The 12,348-nt window shown below is 39.6% G+C and overlaps 1 protein-coding gene across 2 annotated transcripts; it reads right to left on the minus strand.

Moving 5' to 3' along the window:
• Positions 1-2,812: 2,812 nt before the first annotated feature.
• Positions 2,813-11,914, minus strand: gpr161 (G protein-coupled receptor 161). 2 transcript variants are annotated; one of them, NM_001130376.1, is given in 6 exon segments: positions 2,813-5,432; positions 5,711-5,827; positions 6,834-6,938; positions 9,044-9,765; positions 10,836-11,235; positions 11,784-11,914. In NM_001130376.1, coding segments are annotated over 5 exon segments (1,557 nt in total). In that variant the 5' UTR covers positions 11,195-11,235; positions 11,784-11,914; the 3' UTR covers positions 2,813-5,178.
• Positions 11,915-12,348: the final 434 nt, after the last annotated feature.

The following is a 12,348-nucleotide window of genomic DNA, read 5'->3' on the forward strand; positions in this document are numbered from 1 at the left end:
ATCAGAAGCCTCCGATGCCTTTTTCTATCTCCTTCCTGGGCAGAGCAGTATCAGAACACTTTATTTACCCTGAGCAATTTTACACAATTTTTTTTAAGGTTTACTTATCCTTAAGTCCAATTATTAAAAGCTGAGAGTGTAATATAGAAAACCTTGTCCTTATCCCATATGTTTACATATGGGGGAAATATGCTAGGAATGTTTACCTTAATGTTATTTTTAAGTATAATGAAGACAGTGTTCAAGTGGCCTTCATTTTGTATTTTTGGTGGTAGTGGTTTGAATGAGTTACTAAAATAGGCAAAAAAAAAAAGTAGTTAGAAGTAATTAGTAAAAGTAATTAGGGTGAAGACACACAGAGCAATTAGTAGCAGCTTCTTGTCGTGGCTACTAAAAAAGACAATGCTGATCATTTACTGTTAACTGTCTCTACGTGTGTGGTAGAGTATTTTCTGGTGTTTAGTAGCTGTGAAAAAGTAGCTGCTTCAAGTAGCTCAGTGTGTCTTCACCCTTAGGGCAGTGGCACACGGAGATAGTCGCCCTGCGACAAATCTTCTTTACCACGGGCGGCTAATCTCCCCGCAATTCCATCCCACTGGCAAGAATGTAAATCGCCGGTGGGATGGCATACCCGTCGCTACGATTTCCCAAAGTCATCCAAAGTTTCCTTGAAAGGCAACTTTGGGAAATCATAGCAACGCGTATGCCATCCCACCGGCAATTTATATTGTGGGGAGATTAGTTTCCAGTGGTAATGAAGATTTGTCACGGGCAACTAATCTCCCCATGTGCCACTGCCCTTAGAAGTAACAATAAATCTTCTTTGGGGGTTGGTGGGGTTGTTTTACCTAGTAACTGCATAGTACTTTAAATTCATGTTGAGAAGATGCAGAAAAGAAGGCCAAATCATTACTTGGCAGTTTAAAAAAAATAGATCTGTTGCAAAGATTATTTGATTTTCTAGGCTCTTTATGGCTTATGGCTTTTATAATCTGTTCAGGTAGAGTAAATGATCAACAGTGAGCAAATACAATGAACAATGCCATTTTAAATGCTGCAAAGTTGAAACTGTTTCCAGTGGTAAAGAAATATGCAGTGCGGCTGATCCTTAAAGATATCCATACCTCATTGGTTGTTCTACATCATCATTATTCCTAAAGGTAAAGTATATCCTATTACAAAGAATAGCTTCTGTTCTTTTAACATTCAACAACTAGAATAGGATATGTTTTATGGGAATTATCTGAATATTTTTGGAATGGGAGCTGCCTTAATGTTCCTGAGACTTGGGAGCACTCTGGTTTTTGGTCGATACATCACAACCCTTTAAAAGGCTGTGGTTTGTGCCCAATAAAGTATACACTGTATGTTTTGTATAAACTTCCATTCTTTCTGAAAGTACTGGAAAAAAATACTATCTTTTGTTTCAAGGCTTTCTCTGTTTATAAAAGACATATTCTATGGCATTTGTTTCAACATGCATATGCTTACATTTAGCGTGCTTATTTGTTTGGATTGGAATGTAGAATGCAGTGAATGTATCACTAACATAAAAGTATATCTATAAATTTGTCAGTTTTTATTTGTGTGACAGCAAATTCACTATTATACATACAAAGCTTTGTTTGCCTTCATATGGTAATACTCAACATGGTTAGATAGTAACATGGGCAAAAGCTTGCACTGGTCGAGGAAGCAAAAAACAATTTACATGTTTTTCATTATCTTAACTGTGTTAAAGACAACTGCTGATTGATTTTAGAGGTCTGTCTGCCATGAAAACTATGCTTTAGTTACCACTTATGAATGGCATATGGCTGCCCACAGAAGTTCCCACAAAGCAACCACAGAGAACCCAATTTCTGTTTAGAGTGCAATGCCAAAAGTGAGAAAGGTCCTTCCAATCTCGCACTGCCAAGGCACTCAACAGATGTAAGAGCAAATCTGTGCAGCTTGGCAGCATGGGGTGGCTGGGCTCTTCCACCTCAGGCAGAACACTATCCTGGATCATTCCCGATTTCATTGGGTACCTCAACTGAGGCAACTTTTCCCGTTAAACAATCTTTTTTTTTTTTTTTTTTTGAAGCTATGAAAATTATAGTTGTTGTAAATTTAGAAATTTCTTATTATCTAAATATGTAAAGGCTCATTTACAATTGTGGTGCAAAGTGCAATTTATGGCAGGAAATCACCATGTTTTTACCCTCAATGCAGGTTTTAGCCCCCATTATTCCAGTGAGCACATTTTAAAGAAATACTGTCAGTTAATCAGTTATTTTGCTGCTCCAACAGAATTCTGCACTCAATACAGGGTTATGGGAGATAGCTCTTAGTACTAATTGATCCAGGGACTGATCCGATTGCCATCTTGGAGTCAGGAAGGAATTTTTTCCCCTCTGTGGCAAATTAAAGAGGCTTCAGTTGGGTTTTTTGCCTTCCTCTGGATCAACTAGCGGTTAGGCAGGTTATATATAGGCATTATGGTTGAACATGATGGACATACGTCTTTTTTCAACCTAACTTACTATGTAGTATTGTCCTGAATTTTAGTAAGTGGGTTAACAGGCAAAACGGCCTCCCAGTAATTTAGGGTGGCTTCAGGCATTATCCCACCAGCAACAATACACTGTCCCATAACTGCCCTATGTGCCATTAGCCTCAATTATCTTGTACAGTAAAGGATATATACACACAGTATGCACTTGTACATTGACTTCTATGAACAAATTACTAAAGATCCTAAAATACATTTATACAGTGAGGTGCAGAGGTACTGCCACCCAAAATACATTAAAATAAGTGAGATGTTGGGTAGTGTTCTCATTTTAATCAACAATTAATGAAAAAAGCAGTTCTACAAAACTTGCACATATTTACAAAAGTACCATTCACATTTATACAATATAAAAAAAAAACATGCAAAGTTATAAAAACACATGTACACACAAAAGAATTGCTTTTTAAATGGTCTTACTGAGGAATTAAAGCTAAGATGAAAACCATGCTGACATGGCATATTGCTTAAGATTGTCTTAACGACATGATCACACTGGAGTGTTAGCGAATTCCCGAGTATTGTATTCAGTGCTTATTTCAGTGTACCAATTTTAATCCAAAAAAAGGGTAACGGAAAGGCAATTCTACAAAACTTGTACATATATACACAAGCAACCATTCACATTTATACAATATAAAAAGAACACAAAAGTATTGCATATCTCTTTAAAAATGGTCCAAAACCTTTTAATAGAAGTCAACAACACACCTAGCTGGGAATTCACCAACCAAAAAGGCTTGCATCCGAATGGGAATAAGGAGTAGAACAAAAAAAGCAGAAGAAGATGGCAATGTAGTGCTCCTACAGAAGTACCCCGGGCCAGTGAAGTTTTCAGCTAGCACTGCCCTGAGGTATCAGGTAAGTAGTTCTAATCACTGGGGGGTGCCCAACATTTTGGTGCACGCCAGTGATTGTAGCTTACTTAAGTTTTTTAAGTAGCATTCGATGTCGTACAGCATTCCACGTAATAGATACACATACTTTTAAATTAACGAACATTTAAACCATTCAATCGAATAATGCACCCCCAAGTGAATTTGCCTTTCCTTCCCCTTTAAAGCTCATTTTTACTGGTTATGCCACATGGCATAATGCCACACCCACTTACATCATCTTGTACTGCCATTACAATAAAAACCCAGGAGGTGATATGGAATTCTGTGGCCATAGCACCAAAGAGACAAAGGTGCATAGGAAAAGTTTAAACAGAAAAGCTGAGCTCTAGAATCTAGAGCAAATTAAACAAAATGGTGAAAAGTAAGTGTGTGTGTATATTTTCATAACAGAAAATAAAAATGAAGATATAGTGGACCTATCAGTGTTCTATTTTAAATCATGCCAGGGGCTCTCTGACTGGAGTTTCCAATACAATGTTTTGGCCCACAGTGTTTGCATGAGCTCCACAGAGCTCCATTTATTAATATACTCTGGTGGGAAGGTGATCAAAACACCCTGCACTATCCTTACAAAGAAATCTGCTGTGACCCCCCCTGCAGCTATGTGAGGAGATCAGAGCTGCTGTTACCCGTTAGGGTACGAATTAACACTAAATATCTTCAATAATACTATAATGTATACAGATTTTAAAGTATTACATGTTTAAAATGGACTCAATAACACTGTAAACAATTATTTTATGCTTGTTCCCATTTTAAGGTTGTTCCTTCTTGAAGTGGCAATAAAGATGTATGTTTAACATTAATACATCAGAGGGCTTATATGTTTTGCCATGTCATATTGACTAAATATCAATCAATTTTTCGACTAATGATAGTGTGCTCAGTATCCACATATGTAATAAAAAGCACAAAGTTTGGTCAAGTGCAGCATAGCAACCAATGTGATTTTTACTTTTAAACAGGTAAGCAGTAAATATTAACTGCTAATTGGATGCTCTAGGTGGTAGGAAATAACTATGACTTTGCTACTTATATTACATTACATATTACTATCTTTATCATGGTCAGTTGTACTCTCCCATTTGCCATCAGGAATCAACAGCACTGTAAAATCAGCTCCATGTCTTCCCACTCTATCAGGAACAATACAGTAAACAATGGGGGGAGAAATAGATAGCAGGTACAGTGGGATAGAACCATACACCCTCCTCCTTCCGGAGACTAGTCTAGTGTACCAGAGGTCATGGTCACTATGGTGTTTAACCGCGGGCAACTAATGCCCCAGCGGCCCATTGCCCTTTACTTAATCTTGGCTACTGCAGACAACTAATCTCTCTAAAATGCCTTCCCACTGGCAATAAAGTGAATCGCAGGTGGAAAGTCGTGAAAAGTTTCCTGCAGAAAGATACTGTGCAGGACTTTAGAAAACATAGTGACGTGTGATTAGTGTTCTACCAGAGATTTAACAGCAGGCAAATAATCTCCATGTGGGCCAAAGAGAAAAATACATGTGATATACTGTAATGAAAACATTAGGGCAGAACACAAGTACTTTTACACAGCCCCTATTTAATGGGTTTATGTTAAGCACAGGTATAGATTCCACCTTTCATATTTCTATTTAAAGTGGTTTGGTCTGTAGTACTTGTTCCACTCTACTGAACACACGCTTCGAGGTATTTGTACCTATGTGTGCTTACAGTCAATGCATTATATGGCCCACTATACATCACATTTGCTGGTTTCAATGTTTCCTTCTTCAATACTTTGAAGCTGTACCCTCTGCTTTTGTATAAAATTAATTCTGTTTCTGTTGATGCCAGAATTTCCTGGCAGGGCTTGAACATTAGATGGAAAAACATCTTCTCCAAATAAACTGATTTTGGCATCCATTTCAATTGCCTTGGCCAAGTTGAATGCATACGATTCCAAGGACTCACTGGGTGCAGTAGGTTGAGTGGGCATTGTTCTGGCATCTGGGGAAAAGTATAAAAAAAAAAGTATGTATAATTAGTATAATAATACAAGCAGACCCAGTATAATGTTTAAAAGAAGTGTTGTAACCAGTTTGGCCAGGGCCCTCGTTACCTTTTGTATCAGTTACTGGTTGGTGGTTGTTTTTGTATGGAAACATGTATGTTCAATGTATAAACCCACTGTCCTGCTTAAAGAGGTAGTTCACCTTTAAATTACTTTTTGTATGTTAATTTTAAAACTTTTCAGTTGGTCTTCATTTTGAAAATTTTATATTTACCATTTTTTTGCTCCACCTCATCTTCAAATGTCACTGAACTTTTTCTTCGAGAATAGATTACTCGATGCAGTTGTGTTGCATCTGAGCTGGTATCATCAAGCAGCATGACATCAGTACCTAGAAATTAAAATATATAAAAATAATACGAAAGAAGCTTTCACTTAATAAATTTGAACATCTAGAGCTCAAGGGAGGTTCCTGAAACTGCAATACGTCTGTTTAAATATATATTTAAAAAGCTATTGATCAGGCTATAATTGACCTCTGTTTTAATGCCTTAGGGTAGTTTGCAAACTGTGGGGCTGGCAACCATACGAGGGCTTTGGTTTAGAAAGAATTACTAATTTCTCTCTTACATACAAGCAACACAGAAAGGTTTTAAAAATATGCACCAGTAATAATCTCTGCCTATATTATTGTCTCAAATTATAGAAATTTTAAGGCTGCAACAGTATTACCTACACATAAATTACATTTCCCTTTTGTATAAACTTAAATAATCAGTGGCTTATATGATTATTAGCAATATTTCTTGACTGTATCACAGATCCCTTTCACAGATAAATGCTAGAAAATGGTAAACAATGTTATTAGTCTAAATTATTCTAAGCTGTGAATAATCCTCATATACAGCAAATATAGCCTTTAAAGGGGAAGGAAAGGCTAAGTCTCTTGGGGGTGCCAAAATGTTAGGCACCCCCAAGTGACTTAGATCGCTTACCTTGTACCCCAGGCTGGTGCCCCTGTTAGGAGAAAAAAGCACCAGCCCAGGGTACCTGCAGCGAGCGCTTCCTCCTTCCTTTCTCTTCTGCCGGCGAAATCCGTCGGCCGGCGCATGCGCAGTAGAGTGATAAGCCAACTTTGTTGTTTAAGTTCGGCTTTTCACTCTACTGCGCATGCGTGTGCAAGCGAATAGGAAGGAGGAAGGGATCGCTGCTACCCCGGGCTGGGGCTGTTCTCTCCGTACAGGGGCACCAGCCCGGGGTAAAAGGTAAGCGATCTAAGTCACTTGGGGGTGCCTAACATTTTGGCACCCCCAAGTGACTTAGCCTTTCCTTCTCCTTTAAATATACACTTGTCTGATTTACCAAAGCTTTAAGATGAAAAAAAAAAAGATAATTACCTGACTCATTTGAACAGCTGAACCCAGTATTTGTAGTTGTGCTTTGATGTTCGGATTCTGTACCACGTGCCATAAGAGCAGTAAGATGAGGAGATAATCCAAGATCTAGTGGGCAACAAATGAGAATACACTGGCAATTATAGGCTTGAAAACCGGTAACATGCTCAACTAATTACTCATGAAATCCAGGGTCGGACTGGGGGGTGCAGGGCCCACCGGGGCTCCCGCCCCAGGGGCCCTGCAGGTGCCCCAGCCAGCGTGTCCCCTACCCCCCCCAGGGGCCCCCCCAACCCCCCCCCCCCCGAGTGCGTATAAATTGAATGCGTCAAGAGAGGAACAGTCAGAAGGGGGAGCGCCGGCAAAGGTCGGACTGGGCCGCCGGGGCTCACCAGGATTTCTCCCGGTGTCCTGGCGGCCCAGTCCGATCCTGATGAAATCCCCAACAAATCTATGACAAGTTTTGAGAGGATAGGTGCCCAGGGATTCTTTACCCTTTATTCTGTATATAAATACCCAATAACATATTTAGAGACAGCAGATCTCCCCGATAAACCTAGTCGCAATTTAGTTTTGTTTTTATAGATAAGGTGAACGTTTGCTATTGTAAAAAAATCACTCATGGGCTCATTTATTAAAAATAGCTGTGCTAAGAAATAATTGTCCAATTTTTCTCTCCTCCTGTGTGATTGAGGAGTAAGAATTCAAATGAAGGCTGAGCAATAACATTGGTTTGTCAGATGTGTTTGACTGCTTTGAACAGTCAAACATTTATGTTAAATCGACAAATCTATTTGCTGAACATTTTCCTGACAGCCAGGAAAACATTGCTTAATAGATAAAAAAAATTAAATTGCTGTGTATCCTTCTCCCCAGCTTGATCAATAATAAGGGCAGTGGCACATGGGGAGTTAGTCGCCCGTGATAAAGCTTTACTTTTGCGGGCGACTAATCTCCCCGACATGCCATCCCACTGGCAAGAATGTAAATCGCAGGTGGGATGGTATATGCGTTGCTTCGGTTTTCTGAAGTTGCCCAAAATTTCCTTGCGAGACAACTTTGGGCGACTGAGGCGATGCGTATACCATCCCACTAACGATTTACATTCTTGCCAGAGGAATGGAATGTCGGCAAGATTAGTCATCCGCAATAGTGAACATTTATCATGAGCGACTGATCTCCCCATGCGCCACTGCCCTACTGTCTGGCCGTATCACCACCTGGTATGGCAGCTGTAATACTTTGGACCACAAAGCTCTGCAGAGGGTGGTGAGATCAGCACAGCGCATCAACAGGATTGAACTGCCAGCCATGCAGGACCTGTACAGACAGTGCTGTAGGAGGAAGATGCAGCGGATCCTCTCTGACCCCAGCCACAGACTTTTCACGCTCCTACCATCAGGTAGGCTGTACAGGACCATCCAGTCCTGCACCAGCAGATACAGAGACAGTTTCTACCCACAAGCCATCAGGCTTCTGAACTGCTGACATTCTGCACACATCAACACACACTCACCATAACTACTGGACTCTTCACAATGTCACTTTAAGCAAAGCCACTTTAAATCCTCACTGCACAATTTAAAATACGTCATTGCATTTTTTTTATTGTAAATACTTGTACCTTTATTGCACACTTATTAAATTTAATATTTGTATTTTTTTTTTGTCTATGTAAAGTTGGGGGGAACACGGGTCAAAAAAATTCATTACGGTAATGATGATTCATTGTTAATTGTATATGACAATAAAACTTGAAACTGAAACTAAATAGTTGGGTGTATGTAGAAAAGGTACATTAACAGAATCTGATAATGAGAATACAGATACTGAGAATGTAAGGCAACTGCCTCTTTCACTTTGTTCCATTGGAAAGTAATGAATTCTGGGATTTCTAGTCACTCTGCTTTCCATAGTGGGTGAAGCACAAATACCTAGAATGTCTCAGAATACACCACTTCACAACAGAACAAGATGGAGGAGTGGTAGCATTTCAGTGAGGATCTAGGCCCTAGGCAGATAGAACATATGAACTACTTGTAGATTTTCCCCAACTTAGCAATGCAAAGCAGAAGTGGACCCCTAAGCCACGCTGCAACCCGCATATATGAAGCCTATATGAAGCATATATGAAGGGTTCACTTAAGGAAAACTCATTTAATTTAAACATTTTAATACAATTTAAATACAATCATATCAAAAACATGTGTTACCTGTTATTCTATTTGAGATGCTGAACATTCTTGATGTTCTGTGTTGCTGATGAAATGGGTCTCTGTACCGATTCCCAAAGCACATGCCAAGAAGTTCCTTTCGTACAGTTTTGTTCCACAGTCCATAAATCAATGGGTGGCAAATTGCACTTGTAAAGGATAGCCATGTGGCCAAAGTCTCCAATACTGGAGAAACACTGTTTTTTCCCTTTAAAGCCTCAGTACTTATAACAATCATATAAGGACCCCAGGTAAGAACAAAAGCACCAATAACAACCAGTATAGTTATTAATGCCTTGCATTGGTTAGCTGAATAAACAATACTAGAAAATCCATTTTTTCTGCTTCCTGACGAGGACGTAGATGTACTGGAATTCTTTCTCCCATTCTTTTGTGAAGCCTCCTGAACAATTATAACTGTTCCACAGTGAATCTTTCGTGCTTTTATCCTTGCTACTCGAAATATGAAACCGTAGCAAATCATCATTACTATGAAAGGCAACAAAGCGCACCAGACCTGCCAAAAAGCAGTGTACCCTGCCTCTTTGTGCCATGCTGCAACACACATCCACTTGAAGTGATCAAACTCTAAGGTAGACCATCCAAACAGAGGAGGAAGACATCCTATAAGAGAATGGAGCCAAACATACACTAAGGCAAGTACTGCTCTGTTCCCAGTAATCTTCATAGGATAAACCATAGGATAAAGGACTGCATAGTACCTTAAAAAAAAAAAAAACTTGGTCATAAAATGGTAATTAACTTTTAGTGGCAATTGAAAATTCTACTGATTTGATGGTGGGGACATATATAAAAAATGTGTTGTATTTTTCAAAGCTGTATTTATTCTGAAAAATAAATGCTGTCTCAGTTCCAGCCTTAACCACAAATATATAAATATGGATAACCTTACTTAAAATTACCAATTTAGAATGTTTTTAGGGCATCACTAGTTAGAAATGTACCTTAACATTCCAAACAATAACAAGATTAAAGAAATCAGAATGTCTCCTGTTCCCTTTATGCCCATACCAATAGTTCTTACGAGGAGAATTAGGACAACATTACTGACAGCTTAAAATTACTTGCAGCACTTTACAGGCACATATTTCACCAGTAATTATGTATAGGCCTATATTTCGATTAAGGGTCTATTTTTATTTTCATGTACAATTGCCCAAATAGAGGCCATTATAGTATCCTACTGTTCTGCCCTGCTTATACACATGCATGGCCACCTTCTGCAATTCTGACAGAATTTTCAGAATAGCAGAAAGTGCATCACCAAAAGCAGCACGCAACTTAGTACACTGGGAGAGGTCATTTTCAAACAAGACATATTCGCTGTAGTCTGACAAGATCCCAGTATGGTCAGTCAAAACCCACTCCCAACCTGCCCAGACGGTTGGGCAGTATGGTTGAAATGAGCCAGATTTGCTGAACAAACCTGCACAAGTACGGTAAGCTTAAGGGAACAAAGGGCAATTCAAAAAGTTGCCAAATAACACTGAGAAGTGGGTACCATTGCATATTGGCACTTTGCTGACAGTATAAATAGGGGAAAAAGATAGATAAAAAAGGCTGAACATAACAGAGCTGGTAGCATGCTGGGAAAAAAAACCCAAAGATTTCTATTTTAAATTAAAAATGTTACATAATCAGGAAATAATGTAATATTATTTATACTCAGATACATCATTTTTCTGGTGTCAATGTTCCTTTAATTTTAGCCAAATAAGAGTATAAGTCTAATAGTTGGGAGGAAAAAAAGGGGGAAATGAAAAATACTTACCGGTCTATTGCTATAATGCCTAAGGTGAGCATGCTGGCCGAGCTAATGAGCATGTAAAGCAGTGCGGAAAAGTTGCACCAAACAACTCCAAAAATCCATTCCCGCAGTATCGAACTGACCACGACAAATGGCAGTACCAGCATTGAGAGAAGCAGGTTGGAAAAGGTTAAACTGAAGACAAACTTGTTGCTAAGTGAAAGCAAGTAAGACTTTTTGTATAAAGTCACCACAATGACTAAATTTCCTAGACAAATGAGAATGTCAATAATTATTATGGCTATAGATTCTGCCACTTTGGTGGGTCCATTGTCAGCTGCAGCGCCCGCTCCCTCGTTGGCACCATCCGATGAGCTGTTCATTGTCAGTCACAAAGGAACTCTAACTGAAACATGCTGGGAATCTGAAATAGGAAATATAATATAAACACAGCATCAGAAGCAAAACATTGCAACATCAGAGGCACCAACAGAAATAATTATGTAATTAAGTAATTTTGTTAAGCCCCAAGGACCAGGTGTCTGGGTGTGTGCAGGATGCTCTGTAGGCAGGGAAAGGCCGGTAGCAGAGTGGGCTGATGCAGAGGGACACCCCCAGTGTGTTCCCTATACTCTTAAATATATCAATTAAAAAAATATTGCCCATAACGCCCTTTAAGTCAGTCACTATTGGCCTACAGCTCTGATTGTATAATAACCCTGAACCATGAGCATGGGGGGTGGGGTAAATAGCTCCCACAATAGCCTTACTGCTTCACACAATGTGCGGCAACACTGATACAGCTGCTAGCTAGGGTTCCTGTATAAAGCACTAGCGTGGCTTTCTATACGATGCAATTCCGTGACAGTGAGCATCATGGGAAATGTAAAGCCGACTGCCCCTTACAGCAGAGAGCTGCACAGAGACAGTGATTACAGAGAAAAAAGGAACCAGATTTCTTGAATTACTTACGCGAGAGTTTGTGTTAAAGCCTTTTCTTTCCAGGAAAAAGTCAACCGTTCTAAAAGGAACAGCGAGGTCCGACATTCCGCCATCTCACACAAAGCCGAGCGGGAGCATTCCCCATACACTCAGCCCGTTACAACAAACTCCCGAAACTTTGCAGAGTGGCGTCACCGTGCGCGCTTGCGCACTCCTCCCCTCCGCTGCCCGTGTGCCCGCGCTTTGGCCGGGCTACATGCGCGTCCCTGTGTAATCGCTGTAGCGAGCAGAGGTAGGGAAACCCAGTTTCCTCTCTGAAATTCTGGATTAAAACGAATTTAAAAGGAGTAAAGTCATAGTAGACAAGGCTTACTGGCCTCCATTAATTTAAAGGAGTAGTTTACCTTTAAATTAAGGCTTATTGTTTGGAGTTTTCTCCACTAGATCCTAAATTAAGTTTTAGGGTGAAGACACACTGAGCTACTTGTAGCAGCTACTTTTTCACTGCTACTAAACACCACAAAATACTCAGCCATAGACAATACTGAAAATTGCCTCTTCTAAAACACACATAGAGACAATTATCAGTAAATGA

Source organism: Xenopus tropicalis, chromosome 2, assembly GCF_000004195.4.
Source record: "Xenopus tropicalis strain Nigerian chromosome 2, UCB_Xtro_10.0, whole genome shotgun sequence".
Lineage (NCBI taxonomy): Eukaryota > Metazoa > Chordata > Amphibia > Anura > Pipidae > Xenopus > Xenopus tropicalis.

Coding starts and splice junctions, on each gene's coding strand:
- gpr161 (XM_031895741.1), bottom strand. CDS start 11,194: ATGAACAGCTCATCGGATGGTGCCAACGAGGGAGCGGGCGCTGCAGCT. Junction 6,939..9,043: donor CATCTCAAATAGAATAACAG/GTAACACATGTT, acceptor GTTGCCCACTAG/ATCTTGGATTATCTCCTCAT. Junction 5,828..6,833: donor CAGCTGTTCAAATGAGTCAG/GTAATTATCTTT, acceptor TTTAATTTCTAG/GTACTGATGTCATGCTGCTT.